Raw genomic sequence first — 16,583 nt, 5'->3', positions numbered from 1 at the left:
GTTTGCATATTGTTCCATTCGGTTTCATTGGGAGTTTTTTATTCTTGATTCATCGCTTGTGTTGGTGTTTTATTGCCTACGGATCATCGGCATTCTACCGTAGTCTTATGTGGGCAAATCCGGCGTTTTAGACTTCTTCCATCTCTATGTAGACAGTGACTGTTGTGTGTCAACTCTGTCATCTTCATTGATTGTTTGACATCATGCATAAGCCTTGTTCTTTTCCTTCTTAGATATTATTTATTGCCCCAGGACTTACTCAACATTCAAGTTTTAACAATGCATACTCCGTGACATGTATAATCCTTATATCTGATTCTTCAAATTTCGAACCTGAGATTAAACAATGCAGCTAATTAGACTGCCTCTAGCTCAACCAGTTGTACAACATCCATTCCACTGTACAGTGGCTAGAGAGCAGAGAAACAGACCAACCAGGCACGCCTCAATCACTCTGATAAAGATCTTTCTAAATATCTTTCGACTCATCTTTCTTGATAGCACAGATATCCTTTCTTGGTTTATCGTTCAAATCCTGACTGCAAAGATGATTTTGAAAATTTGTCGGGGTTTCAAACTTATGGAACCCCATAGTAGATGCCTCCAATCCTTATCGTCACGTGGTCTCGTGTCTCTTTGGACGCGTCGATAAGCCCGGCGTCTCTTCTCACTGCCCATTCGCGACATCACGCCAAATGAGCTGGGATCGGGTCATCCAAGACTCTGACGAGGACGAGCCTCTCGGGGATGACGGGGTCGAGGCTGAGGCCTTGATTGATCCCCATCAAAGTCACGAGTCCCCGAGGCAACAACTGCCAGACAACTCGGCTTACCATGGCGATGAACAACAAGCAAACTACCCAACCGAGCACCAAGTAGCCCAAGAAGTCGGCACTGGATCGGACCTCGGCGTCAATTTTGACCAATTCTTGCAATCGCAGGAAATGTCGCAATCAGCAGTGACATTGTCACAGCAGCGCCGGGAGGAGCGGTGGATTCCCTCGACCGGCGACGGCGGGTGTGGATCAATTGGTGCGTTGGAATCACGACACGGCCGTCTCGCCGGATTGCTGGCCATTCACCCATGCATATGAATTCAAGCTAATTTCATGATACATAGGAGCAATGATGACTGAGATTGGACACGCACAGCGCCGACTACTCGACGACGACCCTTACAGCACTGGCCAGCATCTTCCTTCCACAATAACCCCTTACCCAAGTGAGATCTCGCAGCCTGGCTCGTTTCCATCAATTCCGAACTATCCGTATCAGCAAGTGGACGAGGTTGCCAACGATAATTACACGTATACCCGGCCAGTCGTCGAGGACTCATATGAAGTGACGCAGCTTGTCGCGCCAGCCCATGCCAACGGGTATGAGTACAGTACACCCGCAACATCGAACAATGTCGAGTCCCCTTCCGACCCGAATGATCGAGCGGCAACATTCTCTACATCTGTCCAACTAAATGACGGTGTTTACGCAAATCACCCGCCGAAGACAGTTCAGCGGTCCAGGTCAATGCAGTCGCAACCGTGGTCTCCGCATGATACCGAGCCATTGTCATCTGTCGTTTCTCCGGGGCTGAGCAGATCTAAAAGCGACAATGCCAGATCAGGGCTTATGTCACCGCAGCATTCTGAAGGCAGTGCGCACGACGAACTAGCTTTGCCAATGGTGGCTCCAACAACAGCCGCGGACGCTTCCACAGTGCTGAAGAAGCGTGGCCAACCCAAGAAGCAGTCCTTGCCAGAGGACGATGAAGAGGATGAACTTGCTGCGCCTCGAAATTACTTCAACTATGAGTTCAGCAAGGCAGGTCACAAGACGCGACGTGAACCTTCCCCCAAGAAACAAGCAGTGGAGATGGATGTCATCGAGATCAATGACGATGTAGACGAGCCACCTACTAATGAGGCCAGGCCTCATCATGTGCCAGGGCTCATGGTCGTTCTTCCCGTCGCGTTTGACGGTAAGTCCAAGCGCAACGATGCGAGCGGATCAAAGGAAGCTGAAAAGGCTACTACAAAGGCACCGAAGAAGAAGGTCAAGAGGAGCAAGACCGCTTCAGCTGTTCTCGACAAGTCCAATAGAGCTGATGTCGACGATGATGTTACATGGCTAGACTCCAACCCTCTCGAGGTGGCTGAGACCAAAACTACTGAGAAGACCGATGAGCCTCAACGAGCACAAGATGCGCCAGTGGAAGAAGTGCCCGGACCGAAGAAGCGAGGGCGCAAGCGAAAGAAGACTGCCGAGGCTGCCCCAGTGGTAGATAAGCAGCAACAACCACCTGAGACAGAGAACGCGGCATCACACAACGCTCCCCCGACCGAAGAATACACAGACCCGATTCCTGAGCCTCTCGATGAAACTACAGATCCTACCAAAGAGACTCCGCAACCTTCCAAGCAGCAGGAGTCCACCCCAACCCCAGACCTTCCACCCCAAACACCACACCGACCAGAAGGCAAAGAAAACGATCCCGCCACAGCTGAAGGTTCACACAAGGGACCAACGAAACATAGTCCAATCCTGTCTACGACAAAAGTGCCATATCGAGTTGGACTAAGCAAACGAGCTCGTATTGCGCCGCTTTTGAAGATTGTCCGGAAATGATGAATTTAATCGGGTATTGTGTTCATCATACTGTGATGCCTTGGGTGATTCTCGGTTGGGAAGGTGTTTTGAAATGATGTGTTTCTGTTCTTATTATTATACCCCCGTTTGTGTTGCATTGTGCTGGTGTTTTCTATTCTTTTGGTCTTATTACAAGGCAGGATTTTGTTTTTGATTGACCTTGTGTCTTTCCCGTTAACATTGGGTACTGTGCATTGTCAACTGCGTATGTCTATTGACTTATAATTGATAAGAATCTACCTGGTGAGAGCACCATGGCAGAGAGTTTACAACTCTATGTGAAAACCAGACTTCTTTGTCTTCGATAATGTTTCGCGAGACTCAATTTCAACAGCAAGTTTTAGTGTACACCAGACCCCATTCCAGGGCGAAGTCTCTAGCTAATCTCTCAGGTCGACAACCCGTAACCAAAGGGGACTGGAGAATGTAATGAGTGATGGCCATGTGGCCACGGTGCGTAAGTATAGACACAACCATAAAGATTCCCAGGCCGAGCTCGTACAAAAAATGAACACGCCTCTTTCCTCAACTGCCATTTCGCAGAATCTTCACATCCACATGGCCACGATCAAAGCTAGAACCAACGAGGTTGCAGCTGCAGTCCCAACGACTCGAACGTTGGAGTCCGCTTCGGATTTCGCGGCCTTGCCTCCAGGGGATACAGGGTCCCAGGCGTCACCATTTGGGGGAACATGAATGGCACAGTATCCAGCTTCCTTCTTGCAGCCATGGCCGCAGTGGGTAGTAGTGTTTCCACAGACATTATTGCTGCCGCAGCAGAGTCCGAAGCGCGACCCGAGACAAGTGTAGTTTGCACCGCAGGTACCATCGACGGAGACTTGTTGCGGCACATTTGACTTCTTTGGACCCTTCTTCGGAGTCTTTTTCTTGTTCTTTTGTCCGACCCAGGTGCTGTCGGCGCGGTACCAATTGTCGCGAGGGTCACGTAGACAATCACCGACAGTGACAGGCCGATACCCCAGTCTTTTACTTGTCTTCAGCATATGCTCGGTGAGATTGTGGACGGTCTGCTCATGGGCATCATGGGCAATGATCAGCCAGGAGTTTATCTTGGAATTTCCGGCATTCAAGAATCGGTCAAAAATGTCCTTGGAGAGTTGAATCAGGTTCGGACTGTCGTTCTTGTAATCGTCGGTATCGAAATCATACAAGACGATGTGATATCCGAAATCGCCAAGGTCCTCTCGACAGCCTGAACCGGGAAGGCAACTCGAGTAAGGTGGACGCATGTAGGTAGGGAAGCTGCCTAGAATGTTTCGAAGAGCGACCTCGTTCTTGAGCATCTGGTCGGCACGCTGCTCAGGTGTCACCTTGCTGAGATCCTCATGCGACCAAGTGTGACTGGCAACTTGATGGCCACTGATAATCATCCGCTCAATGAGTTCAGCCCAGGGCAGGCTCGGATCATCAATCGGACCCTTGCCGTTGTTGATGCCAGTAACGAAGAAAGTCGCTGGCGCATCGTACCGGTCAAGGAGGTCAAGGAGATCACCGGTGTAACGAGTTGGGCCGTCATCAAAAGTCAGAGCAATTGTTCCAGGGACAGTGCACGAGCGGATCTCCTGTGGACCATAGGGAACTCGGCCAATGTGAGGACGGGGAATTTCCTTTGTGGGTGGCCCCACGGGGGACTTGTCTGTGTCGCAGGTGCCAAAGTTAAGCATGCAGTCGGGAGAACGGCAGTGAGCAACGGAGGTCCCACAGAAGCCTGGTTTCCAGCACTATGTAAGCATTGGTTTGAATCAAGCATGGAGTATCACTCACCAGCACTGGAGCAGCAAGTGCCACTAGGGCATGACCCATAACTCGGACCACATTGGTAGTCAAGCTGCTTGGTCACACCTCGGAGTTTCAGACGAAGACTTTCGGACTGATCTTGGCTCGTAACGGGTTCCTCGATGGCGTTGTTGAGCTCAATCGGACCATGCAAGCTGTAAGCTAGACCCGCTAGGATAGCGAGGATGACCAGAATTTGATGCGGATGCATCTTGAAGTCACGAGGATAAGGGTAAGTTGAATAAAAGATGTATGGTAAGCTGTGTGTATGGACAGTGGGAATGGTGAAGAATGGTGAAGAGTCGAGAGGAGAGGATCAACAGACTGGACAAAATAAGGACGAACTGCATATAAACGGGAAAGAAGCAGGGAAGGGCATATTGTACGAGGAAGCTGCGAAGAGGAGCCGCGAGCAAAAGTGGAATTGGCGTAATCTAACATAGCTACTTCTGACGCCTCGCGGGGAAGGTGCGCCTGGAAGTTCAGGCGTCCGGATGTACTCCAATCAATGCAAAGGCTTTTTCTTCACCCTAAAGACGGAATAAATAATCATTTGGGTGGATGGAAACAGTCAACATGGGTATCGTTAAGAAGGATGGTCGTGCTGGACAACATCTGTTCCTCAGATCCTACAACCAGCCTATCCTTCCTCGAAGAAGTAATTTGTGGTCTGCAAGTCCGACCAGATGATATCTGTACAAGCCCGGAAATATGCATCGTAATTTGCTTGACTTCAACTGAGATGACGGGGATGACGACTCAGAAAATGGTTGCAAGGGCCACTCAGTTTGCTTGCACAAGGTTGTCCTCTCCCACGGCAGCGAAAACGAATGGCGCAAGGCTGTTGAGATGGGGACCAAGCTTAGCCGGGGCGCTGCGAGCAATGACACCAATGGCCGCAATCAAGTGCCGGTGATGGATAGTAGAGATATTTGGCGAAGACAACGTCTCGGTCAGGCGCTTCACGAAGGCATTAAGCTGGTTATCAGAGAAGTAGAGAACCAGGGCCGAGATGGCAGCCAAGGCACGCTTTGTGACCACAGTACCGGCAGTGTCATTATGAATAATGGCCATGACGGGTTCCTGCAGAGCAAGCAGCTCAGCCTCCGAAAGAAGGGGGCCGAAGCATGTCACAACCTTGATGAGCACATCAATGGCGTCGCTGCTGAAACCCTTGGATGGATCCTTCTCGAGCATTCCCCGCACGACGGAGCCTCGTCGACCCGACGCTGACTGAGTTGGGCCCGTGAGTCTTGGAATCAAGACCTTGGAGACAGCCTGATAGGCCGTGATAGCATTTTGTGGAGCGGGCTGGCCAGCTTGGGGGCGAGGAAGGGTATCAATGATGGTACGGATCGCGGTATTGGGGACTGAGGTATCGATCGTTTGCGATGCAGTGAGGTTGCTCAATTTCTCAAGCAGGGGAACAAGTGACTCGAAGGGAAGTCGGACAGCAAGAGGGCCGAGACTAATGTGGTCATGAAGGGTCAGTCAATGCGGCTCTGCTTTAGTGAAGTGGTGGTTGCATACCATTTTAGCGCCTGGTTTTGCACGTCGCCATGCTGGTCATCCAGAGCCTTGAGAAGACCTTCCGCCAGCTTGCTTGAGGAGCGGTTATCGTTGGACAGGAAGCTTGAGCTCGGACTGCTCAGGATGGTGAACAAGTCATTGAGGGACATGTATCGCAAATCGGCATCGGGGTCATCGAGCTTGGCGATATGACTAAGGATAGTCTGTTGGGTCATCTGCCGGTCTGCCATGGCTGTATCTGTTATTTGAGAGGGATACAATATCGGGAAGGAGGCGCAGGATGAGTGAGGGGGGAGCTTGACAGGGAGATGAAGTTGAGTTGCTATCGGCGATGAAAGGCGGACGGAATCACTGATAGCGGCGGGAAACGTGGGGTTTGTTGGCCTAAAAAATCAGGCAGCAATGACCAGCAGCTCTGAGTTACGGAGTACATGTGTGCCCAATGCCTGAGGCTGATGATCAACTAACATCCATTGAGGTTCAACTGAGCATGACAATTCCCACAATTGGACTGAACCAAAGGACTTGAAGTTTATATTTAACTGCATGATAGAAACTATTGAGCCAAAGTTATAAGATCTCGATCAAGTTGCACTTCTGTGGTTCAAGTATGCGTATATCAAGAGTGGGCCGATCTAATCAGATATGTGGGAGTATAACCCGTGTCTACGTGCCAGGAATTACTGTTCCAGCAAAAGCACTCATGCTCTCCAGCGTAAACTTAGACTCATTATCAATACGTGGAGCTGCCAGTAATAGTCCACTGCCCTTGAACGTTATTTCATCCTTTGCACCTGCTCGAGGTACCTGACCTTGCACCATGACATCACCGATGCAAGCCCGCACAGACCAGCGGAAGATGGCTGGGAAGCGCTCATACGACATCGGAGCAGCAAATGAGATGCGGAGTCTGATATTGCGTCGTCCAGGGGATGCCGGTGAGGGGAAGCTGCAACAAAACTGGGAAGCTCGGCACTGGTTCAGTGAGTAGCTGACTGGCACTTCGACACTAACGTTACTCTCCCTCCTTTCCTCTTACTCTTACCCTTTCACTTGCCTGATCCTCAATACCTCACATTTCAATTGCTCTACGATGGCTTTCGTGCGCCGCTCAGCTCTACGAGCTACAATTGCCGCCCAGTCCTTCTATGCTGCCCCAGTAGCCCGGCGCACGACTCAATTGCTGGGTCGCCGATTCTATGCCAGTGGAAAGGGACACGATGAGCACAAGACTAGCGATCTCCCATGGTGCGTGTCAACTCGGAGGATCAAGCTCGCTCTACTGCATGGTCATTTTACTAACGCACTATTTCGCATTACGACAGGCTTCTAGGATCGGTTGTAGTGACGGGCCCTATGGTCTTCTACCTTCTTAAATCAGGCCCTGAGAAGAAGCCCCATGGTGACGGCCACGGAGATGAGCAAAGCACTGAGCATGCGGGGCATAAAGAGAAGGATCAAGGCTCCGATCAAGCAGAAGAGGCCAAGCAGCCTGCCGAGTCAGAAACTGATGATGACAAGGAGCCTGACAATTCATCCGAGGAACCGGAGAAATCAGACAAATCCCAGGAAGAGGACGAGGAAGTCCAGGCCGCCAAGAAGAAGGACGGAGAAGAGAAGAAGGGTGAAAAGCCAGCGAAAAAAGATGCTGGAGCCGACGAGGTAAGGATTTTCCTGCCTTCGCGCGATTTATCCCCTGCTAATTGTTGACTTTACATTAGTCTTCTGGTGACAAGTCCGAAGGAAAATCCTCCGATCAAAAGGATAGTACCAAGGCCGATTCAAAGAACACCGACGACAAGGAATCCAACAAGAGTGACACCAGTGACGGGAACGACACTGCCAAGGGAAATGAATCTACCTCTTCTTAGAGAAGGCAGGAGTGATCAACCAAGAGCTCAAGAGATGATGGAGATTTTATTCGGTGTTACCTATCACTCTCGTGGCTAGCTTCATGTCGGAGAATTCAAATCACGCATTTCTACAGCATTCTATCATTAGCGTAGGCAGTTGCGCATAATTTAGTCCTTCTTGGCTTTTTCATTTGAAATGGCTTTGTATGTTGATTGGTCTTGTTAGATGTTTTAAGACTGAATGGAAGACCTTCCATTGGACCTGACTGATGCTAAATTTTGACACAAAAAGCGGCCCTAGAAATGAACAATGAAGTGTCAGCCACAACCCATGAAACATCAAACACAAATGAAACTGGAATCTGATCATCCAAACCTCACTATATATCCAAACTCCATTGTACTGGCCCCCCTCGAAGAGTCTCCCGAATTTCATTCACGACTTTCTTACCTGGGCTTTTACTCACTTTAGTCTGATCTTGCAAACAATCATAGGTACCCTACTTACGACGGACACTTCACCTGCGACAGTTAATCATCCTAAGACCATTTCAATCAATAGTCAAGACGAACAAAATGGCCATCAGTCAACCTTTGCCACCCGAAGAGGCTCGTAGCACATGCCGTTGCGCCATAAGATACGCCAACAATCGAAAAGATACGATGTCCCAACTCCGAGACTGTCGGCAAAACTTGATCAATGAGTGCATAGATCCCGGTACACTGAGAAGAGATATTCTTGCGATCGCGACCACCGAAACTCAATTGAACTACCGAAGAGATGCACCATCCGAGTTGGAAGAGCTATACGTACCAGCAACCCGAGAAGTTTTCCCCGATGCCGACGCCCACATGAGAGAAAAAGAAATATGGGAAAATAACGAGATACACGAGTGCTATTTGAGGACATGGCGCTGCATCAAAACTACCCTGCTCGATATTGATGAGAAGCTCAAATGTTATGGTTTTGTGTCGGCGGAGAAAGACAAGATGATAGCCATGCTGGAGATGCTGGTTGTGCAGATAGGGCGGCTCAGAGAGTCTTTAGTTGGGTTGATTGTTGTGGATAGGTTTGCGGATGAAATGGATGAGATTGCTAAAAGCAGAGGCAACAAATGGTCCAATAATCCTGAGCTCTGGGCCGTCTGGGCCCGATTCCAACGCAATATGAAGTGTGGATGCACTGCCTGCACTCCTCTCAACCCTGAGGATTGTGATGATCCTGTCTTTGAGATTCCATATCTACCATTGTCGGATTGAAATTATTTGCGATTATATTTCTTCTACCTAAATAAGATCAGAATGCCCTCTTGATACCTGATGCCTCCAATATGAACTGTGAAAGTTGATTGGACCTCAGCGAAAATGAGAAACAGATGAGATGGACGTAGATTATCCTGCTTTGCCAACGAAAGACCCGGGGATCAGGGTTTTCCGCCCTCAGATTATGGAAGTCTCTTGGGCGTAGGAACCGAGGGCTCTCTATGTCCTCCGAATAATCGTCCCTGGGTATTCGACTGTCAAAAATCAAACTGAAATGTTTCATTCATCAGAGCCTCCTATTGAGCACCCAGTCGGCTTAGCCTATACCTGAAAGCGCGCTTTGCCCCACAGTTCTGTTTATCTTCTAACCTACTTTTGGTGGGCCTTATTTTCACTGTGCCCCTCTTTTTCGAGGTACTCGACCCTCTAATCTCTTTCCTCTCTCAAAAAATAACGAATAGGGGCACGACGACTCAATAATGGAGGGCTTAGGCTTTCTGCTTGGCGCAAGCCTTCTCCGAGCTATACTCCTAGAATGGCTATAATAAGACCCTTCGCGAAATTCACTCTCTGCGCCTAGCAAGTAGCCCGTGAGACCCCGCCTCAGGATCCCCGTCCTATGCAGATGTCGCCCGTTCCCCCCTAACGAGTTATCCGAGCAACCTACGTGCCCTCTCATCGACGAATACGAGACCGACCAGCTTCACTAACACGTTATATTGCACGATGGACACCTCAAAGATGGTAGACAACGGAAATGAAGATTGTCCGCAGGTCCCAACCGTGCGGAATATATACGAGGGTCAACGATGAAGATAGAGGATTAGGATGAAAAGGAAGAAGAAAGTTATGGCGTAGCCGACAAGGTGAACCTCAAGATTTACGTCATATATATATCAGATAAAAAACGTTCTCAGCGTATTACAGATTGGAAAAGTAGTAAATCTTTGATATCCAACCCTAGTGCAATCCTTCCCCGCTGAAGACCATTCACTAAACTGTGTAACCCTTACCACCTTCGAGTGCCTATCAAAGTCGCTGTATAGGCGTGCCAAATCTGGGGTGTGCATAAGGCAAATGGCTATCTCCTCTCGCCAGGATATGCTGATCATTGGCACACTTTCCTCCATCCATCCTTTCCCAGCCACGGCCAATGTTCCATGGCACAACGCTTCTTGCGTCGCAGTAATGCGCGACAAAGGCACGCTGCGGTGTGGTACTGTTATTGGCGTGTGAACGGTGAATAATATTTCCCCGGAAAAAGACAACATCGCCAGGTTTTGCAGGACATGGAATCTCCGGATAACGTTCAGCGACCGGAGTTAGCTGGTTATCTGTGGGTTCCAGGACAGGTGCCGTGAAATTCTGGAAGACGCCGTCCAGTCCGTTAGCAGTCTGTGTGAATGAGTTCCCGGTGCATGGATAAGTCGGCTCGACTTGGGAGCCTCCGCGGAACAAGAGACAACCGTTTTCCTCGGTGGCATCTGAAACGGCGACCCACGCAGCGATTAGGCTGTTAGGCTGAGGGGGTATATTGTATGAGTCTTAATGGTACCTTTTGTGAAGACCGAAGCCGATCAATATACCAAAACTAGATTCGATCACCCAAGCAATATGAAAACTTACCTTTGTCCCGGCTGCCCAGGTTCCTTGAAGAAGACCATACTCTGCAGTGCCAGAATGTCCGGCCCCGAGAGATGCTCCACAACATCCAAAATGCGTGGGTGCTGAAGAAAACGTTCGTGCAGCGCATGGACGCGATGCGCACTATGTATCCGAGAGAATGCCGCAACACGCTGCGACGCAGAGAAAGATGGGTGGATTCTCGGGAATTCTCGTGCTGTTTCTTTTCCTGCCAGGACATCGTCCATGTGTTGAGACAGCTCACTGTGTCACATGGATGTTGCGATTCGCTTCATACCGCCACACTACAACGAAGTTTTGTCTAATTAGCCAAAATATTACGGGGAGAGCCGGCAACGTTAGGATATGCATGGGCTCTGGAAGGATTGGGCGCCGAGTTGCGGTCGCTGATGCGATCGATGCACTGGTTACATTCAGCCACATAACTCTACGGAATCTAAACATACACATTTTACTACGTTAGAACGACAAAGACCAATGACCATTAATTAATACTCCTTAATCAGACCTTTATGTACCACTTTATGTATTCATCTTAGATCATCTATGTTAAGTGTGATGTGAGATACGAGTTATCTGATCACAGCACCAAAGATACGGTTATTATTCGGCATTTTGAGATAAATAAACATAACCTTTACACTGTCCTTCTCAAAAAAACCTTTCAGGCCCTAGAAATATGTTGGGTCTATCAAGATCATCATTCTTTTGGCCAGGATAGGTTCAAAGCTATGGTTGCTGAATATTATCGATGTGAAAATCGTATTTCGTATGGTGTTGTGGCGGTCGGTGATAGGTTACGTTAATTAACCAATTTATTGGATAACAACAAGTTAGCTTTCAAAGTACCGACAGGAGATACTCAGTTAATTCAGTGGGACTGTGAGCTGAAAGCGAAGAGTAGCCCGCCTCTCAAACATTGGTTCCCATCTTGCGCTTACCGTTTTCATTCTGCTAATGTAGTCGAGTCAGTGGTCACTTCTCCGGCTTTACGCTGCTCCCCGCAATGGGTCATTGGGTCCGCCCCGCATGGAAAACAGACTAATACCGGGGACAGGCGGAGTTTGGACAGAAAGGGTCAGGGCTGTCACAGCGCGGACATAAACCCGTGCCAATTTGGTCAAGCTAAATCTTCGAATTTGCGACCGTGTCTTGGTGTTGGCTTCTAAGGCCAAGTTATATAGGTTCTGAATACGCGTGAGAGTGAATGCTCAGTATTTTCGAACCCATTTACCGAGGTTCAATTGATGGACATGAAACATCACCTTGGTGCGAATCACGCATAAGCAGGACCTGGCTATATCTTGCCAACATGACGAGAAAGACCATTCATGGTAAGAAAGAAATAAAGATAAGATTTACCTGGATATGATTTGACCTAACATATTTTTTTTCTCTAGTCAGTGTCGACGGGACAAGCTTCTCCCTCCACGGCAAAAATGTCTCCTACCGTTTCCATGTGGACAAAAGCAGTGGAGACCTGCGATCTGACCATTTCGGTCGCAGTATCACGGGCGCCATTCCAACTGATCCAGCGCCGGCGGTAGCCGATGTTTGGACTGAGACGCCGGACCGTGTGCGTCGCGAGTTCCCAGATCAAGGACGCGGGGATGTTCGGATACCTGCGATTCGACTTATCCAGTCAGATGGATATGCCATATCAGCCTTGGGTTATCAATCACACGTTGTTATGCAGGGAAAACCGGCCCTGCCTGGTTTGCCAGCTACGTTCGGCGACGCAGAAGATGTCGGCACTCTGGTGGTCCATCTGTTTGACGAGTACAGCGAGGTTGCCGCGGATCTGACCTACTCAATTTTCCCCAAGTACGACGCCATTGTGCGAAGTGTCAGCGTCACCAATAAAGGAAAGAGCAATATCTCAGTTGAGACACTGGCTAGTCTAAGCGTGGACTTGCCCTGCGAGGATTTAGAGATAGTGGGTCTCCGGGGCGATTGGGCGAGGGAGGCACAGCGTCAAAGGCGGAAGATTGAATATGGTGTGCAAAGGTATGTGCTCGAAATTATGTGACTTGCTCATTATCATTTTATTTACTCCCTCATCAAATAGCCTCGGGAGTGCAACGGGATTTTCGTCCCATTTACACAATCCTTTCCTCGCCTTGGTGCATCCCTCTACCACCGAGTCACAAGGAGAGGCTTGGGGTTTCTCCTTGGTATACACGGGTTCCTTCGCCGCACATATCGAAAAAGGCTCACAGGGTTTAATACGCACGACACTAGGGTTTCACTCGGATCACCTTTCATGGTCCCTAGCCCCTGGCGAGACTTTGACGTCTCCTGAATGTGTCTCTATCTACTCTAGCGATGGGTTAGGAGGCATGTCTCGTTCGCTCCATGGCCTATATCGTCACCACCTCATGAGAAGCAAGTTTGCCACCGAAGGTCGGCCAGTGTTATTAAATAGCTGGGAAGCGCTATACTTCAATATCGATCAGAACAGTATGCATCGCCTGGCAGAAGAGTCTGCAGCCCTCGGCGTGAAGTTGCTTGTCATGGATGATGGCTGGTTCGGGAAAGAGTACCCGCGCACGTCGGATGCAGCAGGATTGGGAGATTGGGAACCTAACCCTGTCAGATTCCCTGATGGTCTCGGTCCGATGGTCAGCAAAATAACGTCCCTGAATGTCGCCAACTCTTCAGCCAAGTTGCGCTTCGGAATCTGGATTGAGCCCGAGATGGTGAACCCACAGTCAACTCTATACCACAACCATCCTGATTGGGTGCTTCACGCAGGCAAATATCCACGCACTGAACAACGAAATCAGCTTGTGCTCAATCTCGCATTACCGGGTGTACAAGAGTTTATTGTAAACTCTATCACGGATCTTCTTCACAGCGCAAAAATCAGCTATGTGAAATGGGACCAAAACAGGATGATATCGGAGATTTCCTCTCCGAGCGGTACCCATGCATATATGTTGGGGTTGTACCGCGTTTTCGATGTCCTCACATCACGGTTTCCGGACGTGCTGTGGGAAGGCTGTGCTTCTGGTGGTGGACGATTCGACCCAGGGGTTTTACAGTTCTTCCCGCAAATCTGGGCGTCGGACAATACTGATCCGGTTGACCGTATCTTTATCCAGTTCGGTACCTCGCTTGTATACCCCGCTAGTTGTATGGGCGCACATGTTTCTGCGGTGCCAAATCATCAAACTGGACGCAAAACTCCTCTTACCTTCAGAGCCCATGTCGCTATGATGGGTGGTTCGTTTGGGCTTGAACTTGACCCAACTGACATGTCAGAGGACGAGAGAGAAGAGATTCCAAAATTGATTGAATTGGCAGAGAGATTAAATCCTATTGTAGTGACAGGGGATCTGTGGCGCCTGAACTTGCCAGAAGACTCCAATTGGCCATCGGCGCTCTTTGTAGCTGCGGACGGTTCTCAGGCAGTGATGTTCGTTTTCCAGCTTGCTCCGAGGGTAAATCATATCATTCCACGAGTCAAGCTGCAGGGCTTAGACCCACATGCTGAATATTGCGTTGACGGACATGGACCCTTTTCAGGCTCTGTGTTGATGAACGTTGGTTTAAAATTTTCTTTCAACACAGAATATGGGAGTAAGGTGGTCTTTTTGATGAAAAGATTGTCCTAGAGGTTACATAGAATCTAGAAAGGCGCGGCGCCATGCGAATGTTTTCTTCCTGTTTTTCCATAATATTATTCGGGGAATTTTGGATGACTTCCCCCTTCGCAAACTTTATTTAATCTAGAAAATAATTTCAAAGGGCCTCTTAGTTGGACACAAAAATTATGGCTCAATCACGTTCAATCTTGATGCATCGGTTTAGATTGTCGGCTACTCCTTATCAGTGCCTCAAGCTGTTGCTCTGGGCTTAGGACTAGTGTCACATAGAGTAACCGAATTCAGTAAGGTATAGATCCTAGAACAGCTCACTCATATAATAGTTACATGATTAAAACGAAAGATTATTTATTAAATTTCCAGAAATTGTATTTTCTTGATTACAGGACTATTCTGTGACAGAACTTGATCCCTTTTAGTCTTCATGCGAAGGAACACGAAGCGCTACAAGATTGGAAAGTGAAGGATTTCAAACTTGGACAAAATTAGCGGGTTATATTTACCGGTGTAAGGCTCGCATATTTGTCGTGTGCATAAGCAGCGTGCAATGCTTCCTGGACTCGCGGATGATGACCGCTGTGGGCCTAACCAGTACTGCTAGGAATTCGTACGACCACCTTAGTCTCTATGAGATTACGCCCTATTTTACCATCGACTCTATGTTGTCTGCATTCGACAGTCATTTAAGTTCTTCATCAATGGTAGCATGGCATAAGTAGTCCTGTCTGTTTTCGGCGATACCGTGGATGCACGTCTTGCCTGATAAATAATTGCTTGTTACTATTTTTCTATCGCGCTTCAAGTAGGGCAATACTGTGAATACTGGCGATGAGGACCATTGACCATGTTCTCGAGCAAGTTGGTGATGCCGATTTCAATATGATCCATTACCTGGCCACGAGGGAAACTAGCTAGCCAAATGCCGAGCTTCCATTGTATGGACAAGATAAGCGGCGTGGCTTTTGTTGTTAGCTCCCGACAGAAGCTATATATGTAGCTATCGAAAGTCATAGCATATTGACTTAGTATCTAGTCCGGCCGTCTTCAATCTAAAAAGATCATACAGCCTTCAGCCGCAGGAATCATAACAAAAAAGTGAAAATAATATAAAACCAAAATACAGAAAAACCGACCTTCCTAACCCTCATGCCCATATCTATCCCTTACGGCGTCACAGTCCCCAAATCCATCGTCCCCTGCCCAGCGGAACGGGATCACGAAGGTACGGCGAGACACGGGTACGATTGTTGGAAACTTCAAGCGACATGATCAACTCTAGGGAGGAGACGACGTGTCTTTAGGAAGGCAAGGCGAAGCGGATCCAATCATCGACCTCCTAGATAAATTTGCTCTTAGTAGTCTACTTAAACGAGGCACAAAGACATAGTACGGGGGAGGGCAGAGTAGCGACTGCGAGTCGACTATCGACCTTCCCAGTGCCGTCGCCTAGGCGGAGCCCCGGAACAATTTCCCAAGCGACGAAGAAGATGAACCCGCCAGGGACGAGTTCCGCGGGCTTCTGGGTCATCTTGCGGGACTCCAGCAGTTTTGGTGTGCACTTTGAGTGGTTCTGGCTCAGGGTGCGATATGCGTAGAGTTCATCGGGTTCGAAGGTCGTGTTGGCTTGCGCGGCGCGAGTTGGGGAATCCTCAAGGTCTGTGTTAATGAAGGGAACCTGAGCTTAAACTCCTAAGAAATCTTCTGTTGGGGGGGGGGGAATAGCTGACCTGTTGGCAGCGCAGTTTGAGGGTAGCATAGCTTGGCGCCCCCCGCCCGGTTGTCTGGAGATCCTCTTGCTTAAGGCGTTCAAGAATCTTCCACTGAGCTCGATTATCGGTAATGATGGTGCTTCCGCAAGCGAAACGACCGCGAAAAGGTCCCTGATCAAACCAGGATTTTGAGGTCGACATTTTTAATAAAGGTGAGATGGAGGGAAGTCACTCGCTGTGTTGATATCAACCTCACGTCACACAATCCGTACGTAGATCTCAAGTTAAACTTCCTTAGATCCTTTTGGGAGCGAACCAACTATAAATTAGCGTGACCCGGCACAGAACCTAATTAGGAAGGGTAGTCTCTATTGAGCTTAGTACAAATTTGGGCAAATGTCGCTGCTATTCTTAACTCTCTATCACTCTCTATAAAGAATCTGTTTGTCTCTTTTCCTACTACGCAGTACAACGGTTTGGTTCTATGCATGACCCGGGAAGGTCTAGCCAGATACGCTTTAATGCAGTATTCTAAG

At 48.8% G+C, this 16,583-nt stretch overlaps 8 protein-coding genes across 8 annotated transcripts; 4 read left to right on the top strand and 4 right to left on the bottom strand.

The window, feature by feature from the left end:
* The first annotated feature begins 689 nt into the window (after positions 1 to 689).
* N7473_004709 (uncharacterized protein) lies at positions 690 to 2,978 on the top strand. Its single transcript, XM_057150649.1, has 2 exons — positions 690 to 1,032; positions 1,121 to 2,978. Exons 1-2 carry the CDS (start codon positions 696 to 698, stop codon positions 2,620 to 2,622), a joined length of 1,839 nt encoding a protein of 612 aa, XP_057010759.1. The 5' UTR covers positions 690 to 695; the 3' UTR covers positions 2,623 to 2,978.
* A 213-nt stretch (positions 2,979 to 3,191) lies between these two features.
* N7473_004708 (chitin deacetylase CDA6) lies at positions 3,192 to 4,651 on the bottom strand (the record flags this gene model as incomplete). Its single annotated transcript, XM_057150648.1, has 2 exons — positions 3,192 to 4,372; positions 4,429 to 4,651. The coding sequence occupies 2 exons, from the start codon at positions 4,649 to 4,651 to the stop codon at positions 3,192 to 3,194; spliced, it is 1,404 nt and encodes a 467-aa protein (XP_057010758.1).
* Positions 4,652 to 5,223: 572 nt separating this feature from the next.
* On the bottom strand, positions 5,224 to 6,200 carry N7473_004707 (uncharacterized protein; the record flags this gene model as incomplete). The annotated part of the gene is made up of 2 exons (XM_057150647.1): positions 5,224 to 5,908; positions 5,971 to 6,200. 2 exons carry the CDS (start codon positions 6,198 to 6,200, stop codon positions 5,224 to 5,226), a joined length of 915 nt encoding a protein of 304 aa, XP_057010757.1.
* A 590-nt stretch (positions 6,201 to 6,790) lies between these two features.
* On the top strand, positions 6,791 to 7,841 carry N7473_004706 (uncharacterized protein; the record flags this gene model as incomplete). The annotated part of the gene is made up of 4 exons (XM_057150646.1): positions 6,791 to 6,953; positions 7,086 to 7,218; positions 7,296 to 7,632; positions 7,692 to 7,841. The coding sequence occupies 4 exons, from the start codon at positions 6,791 to 6,793 to the stop codon at positions 7,839 to 7,841; spliced, it is 783 nt and encodes a 260-aa protein (XP_057010756.1).
* Positions 7,842 to 8,399: 558 nt separating this feature from the next.
* Positions 8,400 to 9,083, top strand: N7473_004705 (uncharacterized protein; the record flags this gene model as incomplete). Its single annotated transcript, XM_057150645.1, has 1 exon — positions 8,400 to 9,083. One exon carries the CDS (start codon positions 8,400 to 8,402, stop codon positions 9,081 to 9,083), a length of 684 nt encoding a protein of 227 aa, XP_057010755.1.
* Positions 9,084 to 10,115: 1,032 nt separating this feature from the next.
* On the bottom strand, positions 10,116 to 10,957 carry N7473_004704 (phytanoyl-CoA dioxygenase family protein; the record flags this gene model as incomplete). The annotated part of the gene is made up of 2 exons (XM_057150644.1): positions 10,116 to 10,599; positions 10,713 to 10,957. The coding sequence occupies 2 exons, from the start codon at positions 10,955 to 10,957 to the stop codon at positions 10,116 to 10,118; spliced, it is 729 nt and encodes a 242-aa protein (XP_057010754.1).
* Positions 10,958 to 12,042: 1,085 nt separating this feature from the next.
* On the top strand, positions 12,043 to 14,347 carry N7473_004703 (alpha-galactosidase; the record flags this gene model as incomplete). The annotated part of the gene is made up of 3 exons (XM_057150643.1): positions 12,043 to 12,064; positions 12,131 to 12,737; positions 12,799 to 14,347. The coding sequence occupies 3 exons, from the start codon at positions 12,043 to 12,045 to the stop codon at positions 14,345 to 14,347; spliced, it is 2,178 nt and encodes a 725-aa protein (XP_057010753.1).
* Positions 14,348 to 15,698: 1,351 nt separating this feature from the next.
* On the bottom strand, positions 15,699 to 16,248 carry N7473_004702 (uncharacterized protein; the record flags this gene model as incomplete). The annotated part of the gene is made up of 2 exons (XM_057150642.1): positions 15,699 to 15,986; positions 16,066 to 16,248. 2 exons carry the CDS (start codon positions 16,246 to 16,248, stop codon positions 15,699 to 15,701), a joined length of 471 nt encoding a protein of 156 aa, XP_057010752.1.
* Between the last annotated feature and the right edge of the window lie 335 nt (positions 16,249 to 16,583).

This window comes from Penicillium subrubescens (assembly GCF_028828155.1).
Source record: "Penicillium subrubescens strain IBT 31985 chromosome Unknown utg000003l_segment0_segment0, whole genome shotgun sequence".
Lineage (NCBI taxonomy): Eukaryota > Fungi > Ascomycota > Eurotiomycetes > Eurotiales > Aspergillaceae > Penicillium > Penicillium subrubescens.
Note: the sequence above shows the minus strand (reverse complement) of the source record. Positions and strands in the feature narration are given on the sequence as shown.

Coding starts and splice junctions, on each gene's coding strand:
- N7473_004709 (XM_057150649.1), top strand. CDS start 696: ATGAGCTGGGATCGGGTCATCCAAGACTCTGACGAGGACGAGCCTCTC. Junction 1,033..1,120: donor CGGCGGGTGTGGATCAATTG/GTGCGTTGGAAT, acceptor CATGATACATAG/GAGCAATGATGACTGAGATT.